Source organism: Drosophila mojavensis, unplaced genomic scaffold (genome assembly GCF_018153725.1).
Source record: "Drosophila mojavensis isolate 15081-1352.22 unplaced genomic scaffold, ASM1815372v1 contig_81, whole genome shotgun sequence".
NCBI lineage: Eukaryota > Metazoa > Arthropoda > Insecta > Diptera > Drosophilidae > Drosophila > Drosophila mojavensis.
In genome coordinates, this window is record NW_025318907.1 from 5,982,745 (window position 1) to 6,000,893 (window position 18,149).

At 40.5% G+C, this 18,149-nt stretch overlaps 2 protein-coding genes across 2 annotated transcripts; both read left to right on the plus strand.

The window, feature by feature from the left end:
- The first annotated feature begins 41 nt into the window (after positions 1 to 41).
- On the plus strand, positions 42 to 2,431 carry LOC6580846 (protein takeout). Its single transcript, XM_002006609.4, has 4 exons — positions 42 to 275; positions 1,328 to 1,565; positions 1,621 to 1,754; positions 1,817 to 2,431. The coding sequence occupies exons 1-4, from the start codon at positions 197 to 199 to the stop codon at positions 2,362 to 2,364; spliced, it is 999 nt and encodes a 332-aa protein (XP_002006645.2). The 5' UTR covers positions 42 to 196; the 3' UTR covers positions 2,365 to 2,431.
- Positions 2,432 to 5,328: 2,897 nt separating this feature from the next.
- On the plus strand, positions 5,329 to 6,576 carry LOC6580847 (MORN repeat-containing protein 3). The gene is made up of 2 exons (XM_002006610.4): positions 5,329 to 6,013; positions 6,081 to 6,576. The coding sequence occupies exons 1-2, from the start codon at positions 5,536 to 5,538 to the stop codon at positions 6,488 to 6,490; spliced, it is 888 nt and encodes a 295-aa protein (XP_002006646.2). The 5' UTR covers positions 5,329 to 5,535; the 3' UTR covers positions 6,491 to 6,576.
- The last annotated feature ends 11,573 nt before the right edge of the window (positions 6,577 to 18,149 follow it).

An 18,149-nucleotide genomic window follows, 5' to 3' on the forward strand; every position in this document is an offset into this window, starting at 1 on the left:
CACCTCGTTTTAATTCAATCAAAAGAGCAACGCTCGACTTGGCGAATATTTAGTCGATCGCTCGGGCGCAACGAGAACGCTTCACTCTCGCTTTCAGTTGAATATACATATATAACTATAGCTCAGTGCTGCAGTCTCGTTCAGTTATATATAGTTCGTGCTTCAGTCTCATTCAGCCGATTGTCTGCCTCTCAAGATGTTCGCTGATCACAGCTCAAATTTATTGCTGCTGCTGCTAATGTTGGCTCTGTGTCACTGGAGCAGCGCCAAATTGCGTGAGTAGAGTGCAATGGGGAAATACATCTGGGAAATTCCGAATTGCTGTAGGTCGAACGTATTAGCCAATCAGTCAATCAAACAGCGATATCCAGGCATTGAGCTCTCAATTAAAATGCAATGCAATTTATAGGTGTGTCCAAGTCAGGGAAAGTCACAACCTTTCAATGTGGAAGGTGTCGTTCTGCTAAAATAAAATCAATAAATCGTAGATTAATAACATAAATACAATATATATCAACAAATATGTATATATATATTTACATATATTTTGTTTATATTTGGCTACTAACCTTTAATGCCTAATAAACTAAGAAAAACTTCTTAATTATAATTAAAATTCATTAAAAAAAATCAATTTTTTGTTAATAAACTATAATTCAAAATCAATAACATATATCTTTAATTACTAATTATTATCCAAACTGGATCCAATCAATGCCCAGATCTTCGAAGTTGTTTCAGTGATTTGTTTTAATGAAATTACATATTTAATCTGGCGAGCTCTGAGAAAAATTTATAATTTTAATTTCCAGGTTCTGAAGTTGATAGAGAATTTTGTAAATATACATATTCTATTATATGCCTTTCATTGCATACCTAATTTCATAAACTTAATTCCGTCGAGTATAAATTAATATATTTCAAAACATGTTCGCATAAATAATTAGCTTAATCTAAGTCTCTTTTTTCATTCAAATATGATATCGTACGGCTGCATTACTCTCTGAGCCGTATAAGCATACTGACTGACCACCAGTCTGCCATCAGAAGGGCTACTGACCTGAGTCAAGTCAAAGCCACGATTTCGGCAATAACAGTTCGTCGATTGCAGCTGTTGCGCATATTAATTATGCTCAGCTAAAGTGTACAACAAATTAGACGCCACATATGAAGCTTTTATATACATATACATATGTATATAGTGTATGACATAGTAGTAGTTAATAAAATTGCAACGCAGCAATACTTCAGTTGAAGGTTGCACGTTTTGGACCAAGGTCACTTTAAAATCAACTTCCGCACTTATTTATGTGCTTACTATTTATAGCTTCTAGCATAACGCCCTGTGCTCGGAATGATCCCCAGCTGGAACGCTGCATCATCAATGCCGTCTACCGTCTGCGGCCTTTGCTGGTGCATGGCAATCTAGGAGATGGCTATCGAACGCCCCCGTTGGAGCCACTGCAACTGGACAACATTGAGCTGGGCCGCAGCAGCCAATTCCAGGCAACATTTTCGGAGCTGGAGGCAACAGGTGGCAGCAATTTTATAATCGATCGCATTATGTGAGTGTTATGGAGAATTTGAGAAGCATTGGTATCTATGTGACACCTTATTTAGTGCCAAGCCGGAGGACATCTCCTATGATCTGTGGATAACGCTGCCTCGCATTGACTTCCAAGGCAAACACTCTATGCGACTGAATCTGCTGCTCTTGGACATTCAGGGCAAAGGCAACATGCGCGGATATTGCGGTTTGTGCAGGGAAATGGGATAGTAAACTCCTAGACTTACACTCGATTTTTTCTGATTTTAGATAATGCCAAGGCGTCCGTCAAAATGCGCGGCACACGCTATCTGAGGCATGGTTTGGAGTACGTCAAGTTCACCAAGATGACCATGAGAATACAGTTCAAGGACTTTAAGCTGCAGCTAGACAATCTGTTCAACGGAGATCGCATTTTGGGTACGGTGGGCAACACCCTGATCAACGACAATCAGGACCTGTACCTCAATGAGATTGTGCCTGGCCTGGAGCGTGGATTGTCTAAGAAGTTTTTGGATGTGGCTAATGAAATTTTGGCCACGGCGACTTTCGACGAAATGTTTCCGCCCGGCCGTACGATCATAAATCCCATACATTTTCCCAATCCGAGCACAAACTCTGGATCTGGACCGGGTCCAGCCATATTTGAGCCGACTTTCACCTCGCGGAATCCCGCAGGTGGTATTTTGGATGAACTGCCTCCTTGGGGTCACAATCAGCGACCCAAGCAACCGTCCAAAAATCCAGGCGGCGGAATCTTTGGCGAGGTAACACCCGGAGGAGGCATCATCGATCCCAGATTGAATCTAGGCAGTTAGTTGATATTTATTTTGTTATGTTAGAATTGCATTTCAGCAAATAAATTTGTTGTTATTTTATTTTCAATTGAAAACAAAAACATTATTTGATTAATTGTGGATGCAACGGTTCACAGAGTGCTCCAAGAATAATGTGGACACGCCAAGTGTACCTATAGATTCAGTCAAATCTACCAAGAATTCAATTTAAACTGTGTTACTAGAAGCTCAGACATATTTTGGCTTAGAAGAATGCGATTTTGTCACCTGAATCTTGGGTACAGTTGTCTCCTACCCCAGCGCTAATTTGGCTAAGAGCGCTTAATGTCTTACTCCATTTGCTCGGCCTGGTCGGGAGCGAAGCTTGGCAAACTTTTTAATCCACCGCAAAGCTTGAACAGTTTTGCATATTAAGCGCAAACTTTGCGACGGTACAGCACCAGGGGGACACTTTAAGGGCACATCCACACCCACCCACACACACACACGCACAGCTGGTTTTACACCTGTTCATTGGGCATAGGGGCAAGCCACGTGGAGGGCTGCCCGCCTCTGTGATTAATCACCGGCAGCGACAAAGATGAATTTACAAAGATTTTGCCAGATGCAAAGTTTTTTTTTGTGTATATACGTTTTTTTATTTTCGTTAACTTTCCCGTTGGGCAGTTAATTGTGTTAGCTTCAGATGGACCCAGGTCCACATTGAGAGAGAAAGGAAAAAAGTGTTGGGCGTACGCTAATTAAATTCATGTTACGCAGCTGTCGGTGCAAAAAGCATTATCGACTTTTAGGCACAGAATATATCAAATGAAAATGTTTTTGATGTAAACACAGCTCGAGCAGCGGCAGCAACAGCAGCGTTTGCTCTCAAGCTGGCCTCAAAGGAAACCCTTGGCAACGGCCATTTTTGGCCAAGTCCTGCTGCTAGTGACGCTGCTGCTTCTTCCTTTTAGGACAAAGTGTCGCCGACATTAATTTCATTTATTAATTTTTAACTACGCCCACGCAACGAAATAAAAGCAACTTGATAAATGGGCGGACGAAAAATTTCAAATCTTTCGCGTGGCACATTTTACTTTTTTCTTTCGTTTTCTTTTCTTATTTTTTATTTTTACTCTCGTCTTTCTTTTGTGCCTCTCCCCCAAATTTCGTTGGCGCTTCCTTTTTCCTTTTTGTTGTTAATTTTTTTTAATTCTTTGCTTTTCACTTGAAAGGCGCTCCAAATGTGAAGATGCGCCGCGGTCCGCTAATGTCCTTTCTTTTATCATTAAGTAGACAGCGTGGGCGACTGCGAGTTGAACTTATGGTTGGGGTTGGGGTCGGGGTTGGGTCGTGGCCAGTGGGCGTGGCAAGCGGCCATCAAGGCATTGTACGCACTGGGGTTGTCCCAGTACCTACACAGGTATTTGGCGGCCATTAAGCTGTCGGCTTAAAGTTCTAAGGTTGCGCCGATGTTACAAAGTAGATAACGATAACGAAAATATCATATAATAGATATGATAGAACGAAGAAGAAGCATCAGAAATTGTGAAGCACAAAATTGATATTTTAATAATGGATAAATGCTGCGAGCAATTAAAATTAAATATTTATATGCTGCATACGTTAAGTTGGCAAAAAAAAAAAAAAAAATAAATAAATAAATAAAAATGAAAAAGACAAGGAAAAACAGCTTAAAATAAAACAAAATAAATTGCAAGGTATTAGCTAGACCTAATATTCCGTGCCACTACTATATGTGCGTACTGAATGAGATTTGATATATTTGATATATTTACAGAATAAAGTATATATGAATTGTTTTTAGGCATAATATTTATTCGTGAACTGTATATTCAGTTGAGTTGATAATATCAAATATGTATGTATATTCGCATACAAAGGGACTTAATGCTTTAATTTGCTTACAAAAATATTTTTATACCCTGAACCCATTGAAAATGGGAAATCAGGGTATAATGGTTTTGTGAAAAGTATGTAACAGGCAGAAGGAATCATCGCAGACCCCACAAAGTATATATATTCTTGATCAGCGTGACGAGCTGAGTCGATATAGCCCTGTCCGTCTGTCCGTCCGTCCGTCCGTCCGTCCGTCCGTCCGTCCGTCCGTCCGTATGAGCAAAAGGATCTCAGAAGATATAAGAGCTAGAGAGCTGAAATTTGGCATGCATACTCGTGTATACCATAGGCAGTACGAGTTTGCTTTATTTTTTCGATAACTCATCCGATAACTTTTTTATCGAGAATAATCGAAAAATCGACTTGGTTTTTTCAGCCTAGTTTGAACACTTTTAAACCTGGAGACTTCAAATTTGCGTTGTATATAGAGTTATTGGACACAAAGATTTTGTAATTTACAGATTTTGGATACCACGCCCCCTTCACCCCCAATTTGTAAAAAACGCATTTCAAGTACTAGAGACTTGTGCTTTGGAATGTACACATATTTTAACCATCTGATTACGCTCTGAAAGTTTCATTAAGATCGTATGTCTACAAAAGAAATTATTCAACAAATAAATTCTCATAATATTGCCCACATTGCAGCGCAGCCCAAGCGCAGTCGCTGCTAACTGCGCAGTCAGCAGAGCGTGCTTATAAGTGCATGTGTATGTATGTGTGCATAAAAGAAGTCCAGACTGATTAGAATATCAGCTTGGAGGGTTCAGGGTATCTCCTAGTCGAGCAGTCTCGACTGGAGCCTTCTTACTTGTTTCTCTATGCAATTAATTGACAGAGAGAGATCAGAAGAGTGTCACGTTACAAACATTGAAAAATTGATTTGTTTTAAGATATATGAAGCGTCAATAAAGTAAAATAGTTAATAAAAAATTAAAATCAACGAACTATAACCAAATACTCAAGAATATTCAGTAAAAAGTAATGTTTCTGCTTAAGATTTTTTTTATTAAGATAATCATTACGATTTGGATACTATCATTGCCCTAGTTCTAATACAGGATTGTATGTAGGTTTTCGTATAGTAAGTTTATACCCAGCAAGCTGTGTTACGAAATATTTAAAAATTATGAAACTTATTTCCAGTTCCAGTGAAACCTTTATTATTTTACAAAACACACAACAAAATACAAGAATTTTTGGATATAACATACCGTGTTCCTTCTGTTCGATTAGGCATTGAACATTGGTTATCGTTTATATATCGTATAGTAATACTGTAAATTTCTGATAATGCGCACCTGCCTGCAGCGCTTCTTCTGCCCCAACAAGCCTGTTTCTAGTACGGGTGTCCGTTCCACCTTTGTCTACCCGAACGGAGGCACCTATAAAGGGTATTGGCTGCGCAACAAGAACCATGACTGGGGAGTGAAAACCACGGCGGAGCGCACCGCTAGCTACTACGCGCAGAAGAAGCAGCCGGAGGGACAGCTTGTCTATAATGGCACATGGTCACATAACAAGCGCCAAGGCGCCGGCTCGATGGTGCGCAAACGCGGCACAGATCTGCAAACCGTGTACAATGGCCAGTGGTACGACGATATGAAATGCGGCGAGGGCAAACACTTCTATTCGGATGGCTGTGTGTACTTTGGACGCTGGCTTCGGAATCGTCGGCATGGCATGGGCATTCAGTGGTACGCCGATGGCAGCATCTATCTGGGCGAATGGGAAGCAGACTTCAAGCATGGCCTGGGCGTTTACTTCTATGGTGAGCAGAATGTGTTTCAACAACAGTTCTGATGAAGAGTAAGTATTCCCTTTTTATCCACATGCAGCTAATGGCAATCGCTATGAGGGTCACTTTGCACGGGGCTTTAAGAACGGCGAGGGCGTCTTCTATCACATGCACACGGGTCAAATCCAGAAGGGGGTCTGGGAGAATGACAATGCCAAGACGTCAGTTATACAGGATGAGCCCTGTATCCGATGCAATGATGCAGCTACGCCCTATCCTATACCACCAATTCAACTCAAGTATCCGAACGAGATTATGTGCGAGCTTTTCAATCGCTACAGGCCCTTCGCTGAAAAGCCCCGGCGCCGCTTCAATGATAAGGTCAGCCTTGAGTTCGTCCATCACCAGCGACAATTTGCATCCTTTGAGGAGCGCATGGCCACGCCCACACGCCTGGATCTGTATCCCAATGCGGGCTTTGTGTGTACCTGCAGTTGCAAAATCTTGTGAGAAATAGTGAAAAGGAAAACATTTCAGTATGTTTTGCAAATTCAATCTAAGGTTAAGATCCATCATTAAAGTCGTCGATTGATAAAGCTTTGAGACTAATTCTTTGGGGTTACAAGCACCAAACAAATCTTATTATAAACCCACATGTAAGAGGGTGTTTGTGTCTGTGAAGTGCAGGCACCTGGTTTGGTCAGCTCGGGTCGTTCGGCCTGCTTTTGTCAGCTTTTGTCGCCCCAAAATATTTCATATGCAAATTTTTGGACAGCATTAAGGAAACACTATTCATGCGAGTATTCAATTTAATAAAGGATAATTTTTGTGGCTGGGACTTGTAATTTTTTTTTTATTATTATTATAACTCAAGTGGTTTTTGATTGAATAGAACGTGTGAGAAAAGTTAACATAAGCTGTTGATTGCAATTGATGTGAATTGATTGGGAGCTGAACCTTTTTTTAGCTAGGCGAACAAAAAAGAGTTTTATTTACATCTATTGCGAAAAGTTTTATCATTTGCCTTAAGCTGTTTTGATTTGTTTGAGAAAGTTGTACCCAACAGTATGCTTCCACTAAAGGCAATTACTTTTTCGTAGGTTGATAAGGGACCCTACCCTATAAGCCTCACAGAATTTATTCCAACGATGAAAAATATTATGGTGTTCAATCAAAACAGGTAGTAGATAGCCGTATTTACTGTTTTTTTCTGATTAGATTCGTATTCCATTAATTTCATTATGTTTATTTATATTTCTTGTGATTTTATTTCTTCTAACCTTCTAATACAGTCAGCTAAAGGCTCTTTTGATTACAACACTTACTTCACAGATGTTTCTCACTTGTGAATTGCTCGATATTTTCCATATTCCAAGAAGCCCCAGGCATATGCTCATGCCACTTCATATGATTTCCAATAGATTTTCTCTTTAGCAGTAAATCAGTTTGCATTTTCGGTTATTCGATCACCGGTGGTACATTTTTTGTGAACAACCCTTTCAAATTGTGTTTACATTTTTTCATTAGCATAAAGTGCAGCTGCAGTGAATAAAAAAACTGTGAGGTGTCATTTTTTAGCAGCCATAAATTTTCACTATGCAAATGTTTATAAAAAAGGACGGGTTATCCTGGCGGCGCGTGCCTCACAAACTTCCGCTTTCATATGCAAATCTCCATTGCATTGCCTTCAATTAAACTCGAGCGGGTTTCGACACACGATTTAGCAGGAATAACATACTCCCTATGTTATATATAGGGATTGACAGAGAACAGCAATCGAGAGACGTCGTTGGCAGCTTCGGCAGCCTCTCTCATTAATTAATCTCGAGTCTCCGAACAACAATTGCACACGCTTAATAATTGATGGCAGAAATCGTAGAGGTTCCAATTTTTTTTTTTTTCCTTTTTACCAAGACAACTCAACGATTCGATTCAGATTTGGTTAATGTGGTTCAAGTGGGGTTCGGGTTGGGAGTGGGGCGTTTGGTGGCCAGGAAGTGAAGCGATGCTTCGCCTGGCGGCCAAATAATTGCAACTGACAGGCGCTTTAATTTTTCTTCCTCTTTGACAGAGCTTATTTTTAGACCTGGCCTAGCTAGCTGCACAGTGGGTTTTGGGGTCCAGGGGTCGAGGCCCGGTTGCCATGTTTATGATCAACTTAATTCAGTGTAAATGAGCGGCCCCAATGAGGGTTGACAGCTGGCTGGGAGTTGGTGGTTGGGGCTTCTACTTACCACAAACTTTCGTCCAAACTTCAAAAAAACAAATCTGTGAAAGCAAAGCAGAGCAAACCAAAGAAGAGAGAAAATAAAACAACAACGAATGAAATGTTGAAACAGCTGAAACTTTGTTCGATAGCTTTTCTCCGTTTGCAGTTGAATGAAATGGAAAATTTTAATTGCTCACTGTGTATGTGTGTGTATGGATGTGGGTGTGTGAGTGAGCGAGTGCGCATCGATGGGCAGCAGCGCATGGAAATTCATTTTATTGCGAAAGTATCTTCTCGCCAGGACAAAAATATTGTATTTATTGTCATTGAAAACTGAACTGAATATTTTATTAATAGAGTTTAATGACATTTTTTCATTACTAAATAACAAAAGACTTTGGGCTTTTATCCATAAATCAATAAATACACATAATAAATATAATACAATACATACATAACAATATATTTAAATACGTATGTGATTTATACATGCTTAGATACAAAAAATTGTTTTTATATTGTTTCCAATGCAGACCAATTTTCGAGCTTTAGTTAAATAAAATAAGATCAGTCCCGAATTTTCAAGTTGTCAGCTATATTTATTCCAATAAACACAAATTAATTGTAATGGTTAAGTAGATGCAGATATTTGATAAACAGTTAAATAGCTAAATGGAATATAGTTAATATGTTAGAATATTGATTGTAATAAGTAGAGTCTATTTTCCTACATTTGAGGATTGTCGAGTTTCTGACCTGTTCATTCCGCTTAAATGAATAATTTTAGTAGTTCGATTTGATAGCCAGCTGAGTCGACCTTACTTTGATCGAATTATAAAATGCAATTAATACGAGTACCTTCAATATCCTGGTAGTCATTAAAAGGGGTCGCACTCGGCTGCTGATCCCCTTCTTCGTTCCTTATGCCCAAATTCTAATGAAATTTAAATTATTGCAATGCGCGCACAAGCGCAAATGAGAGAGAACAAGGACCAGGAAGGCAACACGCACATGGCACATGAAAGGACACACTCACGAGGACGAGGATGCGATGCGGATGAGGATGCTGTAAATGTATCTGTATCTGTAGCTAAAGCTAAAGCTGAACCTCAAGCTGAAGACGCAAATTTCGTGGCCTTTTTCTCATTAAGCTGATGCGAGATGCGAAGGCAAGCGCGAGTTAAAGCCTTACCTCAGACGTAGGCAATACGCGACACACACAGACACACACACAATCACACACGGGTGCCATAAATTATTTGCGCCAACCCTTGGAAAAAAAGCGTCGCGCAACTTTTTAAGAGTACAAGCAGCCAAAGTAGAAGAAGCAGCAGGGGCAGCAGACGCAGCATTTGTTATAAATTAAGTGATGGGGGTGCTCACTGTGGCAACAAACGCCAAGGGGGTGCGGGAGCTTCAGGAGCTGTGTACAGGCACAAGCGTTGTGGAGGTGGGCTTATTACTAGCAACCCTGTGACTTTTACCGTTACACAAGCGAAACAAAACTGAAATAAAATCAAAGGGACAAAAGGCAATCGTAAACCGAATCTCAAACACCCTCACCAAAGTCAAAGAAAGTTTATGAGCTAAAAAATAAAATAAATAAATTATTTCAAATACAATAAATAAATGCATAGATACAATAAATAATGCAATATACATATCTAAAAATGTTTATTAGGTAATTTTTATGGATAGATAAACTATATACTGTCTTATAAATTTACAAGTTAATAAATTTGCGTCTATGTTTATAATATTATTGGATATTATGCATCACATTAATATATAAATAAATTAATTAAATATACAAATATGTAGTATTCTTATCATCATAACACACTATTCTTGCCTTGGAAAGAAATTCTAAAATTTTTCAAACATCATTACAAAGCATTCATACCTTTCCTAGTTAGTGTGTGTATTTAAAAAGTGTAATGAAAAAAAATTTGCATATTTTACAGCAAGGAGCCGGCTGCTGCTGCTCTGCAGATGGGGTTGTTCCTGTTGTTCATCTTTCTCTTTTACTTTACCTCGCTGGTGCGTTTGAGCTTTTGGCCATAAATAAAGCAGAGACGAGCCTGTGGCTGGAGCTGGGGTAAGTGGCCGCAGCAGCAAATGCAGCAGCAATGGCTGAGCATAAAAAGTAATTGCAAATGCAGGCGTTCAGACAGAAAAAGAAGGGGTGGGCGAGTCGAATGAGATAGGGTTGAGCTGTCATTGTTTTAACCCTTTGAGAAACCCTTTAATGCAACCCTTTTCTGGCAAGTGGACAGCAGCAAAAAAGTTCGACCAATGGGCAGGCTGCGGGCGCAGATTTAACCCCTTCACCGGGACTGTTGGTCGAGTGGCAAGGAGCACATGCCACGCCTACAGCAAGTGGATGTAGGCCGACTCCCACCACTCTGACTAGCTGCGTCCCTCCCTGCCTTCGATGCCATTGAATATTTTACTGGAGTTTTTGTTTGCTTTTTTTTTTTGGTTGAAAACTTTGATTTCATTTGATTTGCTTCAAATGCGCCAAAGTTTCTTCAACTGGAAGACAGAGGCAGCAGTAGCAGCAACAACAACAACAACAACAACAGCTACAACAAATTGGGGAAAAGTACATGAGAGAGCGTACCAAAAAAAATATATATATGCGGCAAACAAATTAACAGTCCAGTGATTATTGTCAAAAGCAAAAATCGTGGAGGCCAAAACAAGTGCCTATCAACGCTGCAAAAAACTTTACGCAGAGGCACGCCCACCGCCCACCATTGGCCAGGCCGTTTCAAAATTAGAAAAGGGCATAATTTTAATGAACTTTTTTCTGAGAAGTTGCCCGCGTCTCCTGCTCGCCAGCTCGTGCTGCGTGGCACTCGTGTAAGCAGCAGCAGCTGTCGTAAGGACTTACCAAGTTTTTGCTACTGCTACTTGTCCTGGCTTTCGAGCGCACTTGGCTTACAAAGTTTCTCTCTCATACTCTATCACACTCTTGCTCGCCCGTTTCTTCTCTCGTTTTCTTTTCTCTTTCAAGTGTGTAACGAGTCCCGCTGTTGATCTTTGCAATGCTTAGCTGTCCTGGCATTAATCACTTCCACTCAATCGCAGCTCGCTTCTAATTGCAACAGCCTTCGCCCGGTTCACCGTTAGGCAAACAAAGTGCAGCCGCCGCGTGCCTACTATCCAACTGTAAATCTTAATGTCGGCTCAAATTGCGTCGCATGTTGCATGCCAAACATTGTGGCACACCTGCCCCTGCCCCTGCCCCTGCCCGAGGCAACTGCTACTGCAGCTCTTAGCTGACAGTTGACGCAATTTGTGCCTCACGCCTGATTGCAGGCCAAGTGCGCCAGCAAATGAAGTGCCAGCACAACAAAGGACAAACAGCCTGAAGATCTACAGCCTTATGCAAAATGAGAATTGGGGGGAGGCGCTTGCAGTCCTTTCCAATTGATCTCTGATCTGTTGAGCAGCTGTGAGGCAGGTGAGAGATGCAAATACTTTTGTTATACGAAATTCGATTATTCACGAAGACGTTTATCTATATCATGAGAAATAAGCAACATATACTATTGTTGCAGATTAATTAAAAGTTAGGATCTATTCAGTATCTATTTAATAATTTATTATCAGTATTATTTATTATAATGTGTCAATTTTAGTAATGTCGTCTGTTTATGAAAAATTAAATTAAAGATTAATGAATAAACGTACTCCATTTTATATTTTCTGGCAAGGAAGGATATTTATGTCTTCTGTGATTTTCAATCAGTTAATTATAGCCCGATTTTGTAATATGATTGATAGTATATGTTATATTATATATAATATTTACTTAAATCATAAAATTTAAATGAAAGTCATGGTTTAATGTTCATATACTCGAACGAATAGTTACCAGGCTGTTACCTTTTTCCAATAATCCAATCCATTCCGCCCACTATAATTTAAGAGACACAATTTATTTGAGGGTATTCAGCAGAGTGTTTCCAAGATTTGGCACTAATGAGTGTGGCAAATGCTATTGAAATACCCTAGCTCAAAAAATACAGTTAGCTGCGTGCAATGCGTTTGTCAATGTGATTGATTAGAGGCCCACATTTGGGGTCAGGTAGAATGCCCTAACTCAGAATCATCTCCTATGTGTCTTGCCAGACAATCTTGCCTAATATTTTATGCTCATTTAGGGCTCTAATAAACATAGCGGAATCTTTTATATATATTTCTTTCTTTTTTATCTTTTTTCTTTTGAGCCGCCCCTGCAAATGGTGTTAACTCTTGGCCAGACAATAGAGCGGATGGGAAAACTAAAACCTACGCCCGCTTGACATTTGGCTGTTGAGTAAACAAAAAGCAGAGACCCCGGGAGGGAGAGAGCGAAAGGAAGACAGCAAGAGTAGAAGAAGGCTGGGTAGAAAGGAGAGAATTGCTTGCTTGAGACGAAGGTCAACAATTGGCAACAGTTGCAGTGCAGTTGCATTGCTGGGTGTTGCCTTTCAGGGCAGAGAATAGAGGCTAGACAGCCAACAAAAAATTGAATACAGAAATTCGCAAAAAAAAAAAAAAAAATACGAAAATAACAGAATTGCATTTAAAATTGTGTCATTTCAAGCCAGAACCAAGCTGAAGCAGCAGCGCACAAAACACACCTGGTCTGTCCTGTCCTGTCCCAATTTCAAGGAGTTTTACTCTCCATTTTAATTAATAGGAAGAAAAAAATCATTTCGAAAATAATTTTTTGAAAATTTGTTGGCACTGTATGTGTTGTATCGAATTGTTGACGTGTCGCAGCTTGCTATCCCCATGCTCCCCTGCGCTGCCCTTTTAGCTGCCCATTAAGCTCGTTTTTAAGTGCTACTCAGTTCTCTCTATCTCTCTCGCTCTTTGACTCTTGCTTTCTCACTCTCTCTATCTCTCTTTGTCGCTCTCTGTGTCCGTCATTCACACTCCTTCTCTTTTTCTTGTGCCCTGCACTTGAAATTTTGCGCTTGCGAAGCAATTTTCTTGTCTCGGTCCTCGCCTTTTATTTCGCTTCTCATTTTCTTGGCCTCTTCTCTTACACTTTTTCTTTTCGTTTTCCAATCTTAATTTTCTTCGCTTTCGCTCTCGTTGTTGTTGTTGTTGTTGCTGTTGTTTCTCTGTTTGGGGTTGAAAAAATAATTCATTTATGCAAATGAGGGGTGTTTAAAATTAAGCAAAGAGCACGTAGGCCGAAAGTAGCAGGAGCAACAACAACAACAACAACAACGACGACGACAACAATGGGCGCAGCGGCCATCGTGAAGGAGGTGAAGCTGGCAGCATCGGGGACAAAGCTGCGAAGCGACTGAAGCTGGCGATGGAGCAGCAGTCAAAGCTCGAGCACAGCACGCGCATTGGAAAATGATAAAAACAAAAGGTTTTTCCCTCACTCCAGCCGTTGCCACCCTTACCAACCGGCCGCCCCCACTTCCAACGCTTGGCCACTCATCTTTCGGGTATAAGTTACAATTTGTAAGGTTTTAATGGCGTTTTCCCCTGTAAAGACTGGGGCCACCCGATTCTTAACGGACAGAAATCAAAAGCAAGATCTGTGTCTTCAGTGGGTGCGGGTGAGTTGGGGAGTATGAGTGAAGGAGCTAGAGGGCTGAACAACTGGCCTGCTGGGCCATGTTTTCCCAGAGCTGAATCTCGTGTCTTTAACAAAACCCACTAACATACAGAAATGTTAAGAAAGTTGCTTCATATTCTCGCATTTGATTGAAAGTATGGGAATGGAAAGCTCCTTTTAGTATTTTGATGAAAATCCTAAAAAGCGAGCTTTGCTTAAATACCAGCACGAAGATTTTTAAATAGATCTAATCTATGACCCATGTAGAGCTTCCGTATGCTTTAAGCCCAGCTCTCTCCTGCCCCTAGTCGGGCACATGGGTCGCTTGTTTGTCTTCGCTACACGCGCATAAATAAAACTCATTGCTGCAGACTTCTTCCCCAACTCTTGGGTGTGTGTGGGGCCAAAAAGTTTGACCAATAGAATTTTGTTGATTTTTCGTGGTTGAAGTTTCCGTTGTTGTTGTTGTTGTTGTTGCAGTGGAAGATAAATGGCAATGGAATTAATTAAGTTGTTAATTTCCCATTAAGCAGTGCGAACAGCACGTAGCAAACACATATGTGTGTGTGTGTGTGTGGTGGGAGGGAGAGGGCAAGGGAACGCCTCGAGACATGTCCTGACAGCACTTGACAAAATTATGTGCCTGGCGGCTGCGTTTAACCTTTCAGCGACTCGCAACACAAACAAACATCAGGGCCAAAGGCTCCAACTTTCTAAATCTCTCTCTCTCTCGGTCTCCCTCCTCTCTTTCCCAGTCAATTTACACACATGTGTGTGCGGGTCGGCGAGTGTGTGGCAAAGTCGACCGCAGCAGCACGCGTCAACATTTAGTGCTGGTTTACCACACACACACAACCACTTTGACTCACACACACTCGGCGTGTGTGTTGTGTATTAGCATATGAAAGCCTCGCACCCGTCGCATTACAAATCGTATGCTTGCAGCACCCTAAGCGAAAGGATTCGCACGCCTGCACAGAGCACACACACTCGCACACACACTCTATTCATGTGTGTAAAAAATACGCATAAAAAACAAACCACGCGCAGCATTGACTACCCATTATCCTGCCAGAGCATATCCTTGCCTTCTTTTCACTGCTTTCACTGCCGCTAATAGAGCGTAATAAATGTCATGTTTATGCCAGACTGAGCTACTCCTTTCGCCCTCATGTCCTCCCATATGTGTGCGTGTCTATATGGACAACCCTTCGTCAAACAAAAAAAAAGGACCTTCGCTTATCAATTTGCTCGCTGCTGCTGTGAGTGAGCTGTTTATTTGCCAATCGCCAGGGCACTTTCAGATTGCAGATTTCAGGTCGATGATTGATAATTGTCGACAACCCCGAAGCATATGGCCCAAAACTGTGGAATATCTTGTGAGGCCAGTTTCACCAGAGCCAGATATTCATTATCTAAACTCTCATCTCAAATGCAATTTATGGCCATAGAACCAATCACCTGTTTAGAGTGGGATAGAGTACTCTCGAAGGATTGCGGGGCAGTTCCTTTTGACAACTCTGTACTGTAATTTTGTAATTGAATATAAATTGTAGGACTGACAGCAGATTTAGAAAATGAATAGCTATTTCAGCACGAAAAAAAAGTAAAAAAAAATAAAAAGTATAGACCTTATGAAAATTGTGAACCGAGTCATTGACGAGCTGAGCTGGTTTTATATTAACTTATTTTTTAAATTTTGAATGAAGTAATTTAATTGATTTATGATGCTTACTTTTTACAGGCATAGATTTATATTAAATACTATTTATATATATATTATATTTATCTGAATAATAATAAAAAACAATTTCGAATATTTAATATAATTAAGTCTATTGAAAAGATTAGAAATGCAACTCTAGTTACACGTAAGTAACAAAAGTCTAATATTACATACATTTGTATTTTTTTTACAATTACAATTTATTAATAAAATATCGTATTTAATATGGGATTGCTTTATTTCATTACTTTCTGTATTAGATTCCATAAATACCATCAAGTAAAAAGCCCAGCTACCAATTTGTGTTTGACTTTATAAATAAGCAATAATTTCATTTGTTAATATAGCCATGTTAATTCAAACTGACAGACTCACAAAGAGAAAACGAGAGAGAGAGAGAGAAAAAAAACAGACGCCAATATTATGAACTATAAAATATTCATATGCAGTTGCTTTGGCATTTGGCTTAACATTTGCCTTTGCCTGTTGGCGCGACATATCAGAAAAACACATTAACAAATGTCCTTAGGTATTACGTGGCTCCATCCGCGGCTGCGGCTGAAGAGCCTGCCACTCATCTAATTGCATTAGAAGGTAGCATTAAGATTGAGTTCTGGGTGCTTCCTGGGCTGCCACCCTCGCGATATGTTGGCAGCAATTGCACTGCCTAGGCACATGTTGTCATGTCCTTTGGCTGTCGCTTCGACTGTCTTCGTTTTACTTTTCCTTTGCTCTGCGCTTGTCTGTCTCGCGCTTTTCAAATTTTATGACATTTTTATGCGATGCAGTGTGGGCGTGTGGGCGGGTGGGTATGTGCTGGGGCATATGTCAACGCACCTATGGCCGAGAGCTGTGGGGCTACTATCCCCCCTTTTACCCCACCCGTGCTGCTCATGGATTTGTGTTTTACGTTGATTTCGCGCGAAATGTCCACGCGTTGTAGAACAAAAACAACAACATGTTTGTTTTATTTCATTTTGTTACATTTTTGTTTGTGTATCATCGCTGTTGGCTTTTATGTAGCGGCTTTTAAGTTTTTATTACATCTACGTCATAATTGACGTAATTGTTTTGGTAGTTTTTGAAAGCTTTTTGCTGTCCTTTAAGCACTTAGGCCTAACATAAATGAAGCAGCTTTAGTTCAGCGAAATATAAAATGAAAGGCATATATTATTTAGGTGTGAATAAAAACTAAATAAATATTAATAAAAGGAAAAGTTTCTATGGGATGCAGCTATAAACATTGTAGCAGCATTTGCAACAGAGAACAAAGGCCCGACATTTTATTAGAAATACTGTGATTATTTAAAGTAATTTTTTGTAAAATTGTAAATTTAAATTTAAAATCCAGTAAATGTGCAATTTGAGGAAAAAAGTAAATTAAAAAAAAAAAACCTTAATATGTTGCAATTTTTCTTTAAGCTCATTTGATTAGTGAATGAAATACTTATATGAATTTCAATACCTATAATCATAATTAATTATAACACTGCTTCGTCCTTCCTTTGCTTTGATCAAAGGACGCTCAATTTATCACTTTTAAAAATAGATTACAACTTTCATATAACACTTTTGACGCAACTGTACCTACTCAGCCAGTTTCAGTCATTAGCACAGCCTTTGCGGGCGCACATCAAAAGAGTTGCCAAGGATATGAGCACAGCCAGCCAGCCAGCCAGGCAGCCAGCCAGCCAGCCAGCCAGGCAGACAGACAGAGAGGAAGCGCAGACACACAGAACCAACAGCGCTCGAAGCGCCAAATTGCAAACTTAATAACAAAGGGCTCAAAAGCAGGGGTACACAGGCATGCATATACATACATATATCTCTTTGGAGAAAATGAGAGAGATAGAGAGAGATTGGGGATGGGAGGCTCGTAATGAAAACGAGGCAAATGCAAATGAACAAAAGGCAACATGCCATATATAGAGCCAAGTGTCAGAGCCAAGAGTTGCTCAGCCACATCAGCGTCAACATCCTTGGCAGGAAAATCAAAGCACCAAATGAGAGAAGCGGACGGAGAGTGAGATGAGAAAAAAATGCCAAAAGCCAAAGCTAAGGAAACGCAGCTCGAGAAGATGAGCAAAATAAATGGAAAAATTGCGAAAAAATAAAATTAAAATATCGATCAACAGTCGGCAGCAACAGCTAACGAACTCGAACCCCTTCCGCAGAAGCGAGGGGGCGCCGGAGGAAAGGGCGAGCGGAGGCACAAATGAGAAAGCAGACGAAAGGGCTTCTGATATGAGCTTTTGGCGTACTCCTGGCTGCTGTCTAAAGCCGAGAAACGAGAAACGAGAGGCGAAAGGCGAGAAGTGACTATATACCCAAGAGTTGAAAGTGGGGGCGCTGCGGTTGAGGAGCGGGAGGAGGAGGAGTAGGAGTGCGGGGTGGGCAGGTCGCTGTGCATGTCCTCGACGTGCGCTCTTAAAATTAAAAGCATGTTTGATGAGGAAATTGAACTGGCATGTAAATGTGTGTGTATGCGTGTGTGTGTCTCAAAGAAAAGCAAAGCAAAAAAATGTTGCCCAGGGTGGCATTAACCCCCCCACAAGCTTAATTCATCAGAGGACGTTTGCCGTTATCCTTTGCTGCGCTGATATCTAGACGCCCGCTCCGCTTCGTCTCGGCTCTTCTCTGCTCTGCTCCGCTCATTTCT

Excerpts from the sequence above, each read along its gene's own strand:
- LOC6580846 (XM_002006609.4), top strand. The coding sequence starts at position 197 with ATGTTCGCTGATCACAGCTCAAATTTATTGCTGCTGCTGCTAATGTTG. Across the intron at positions 1,566-1,620 it reads TTTATAATCGATCGCATTAT|TGCCAAGCCGGAGGACATCT; the intron begins GTGAGTGTTATG and ends CACCTTATTTAG. Across the intron at positions 1,755-1,816 it reads CAACATGCGCGGATATTGCG|ATAATGCCAAGGCGTCCGTC; the intron begins GTTTGTGCAGGG and ends TTCTGATTTTAG.
- LOC6580847 (XM_002006610.4), top strand. The coding sequence starts at position 5,536 with ATGCGCACCTGCCTGCAGCGCTTCTTCTGCCCCAACAAGCCTGTTTCT. Across the intron at positions 6,014-6,080 it reads CCTGGGCGTTTACTTCTATG|CTAATGGCAATCGCTATGAG; the intron begins GTGAGCAGAATG and ends ATCCACATGCAG.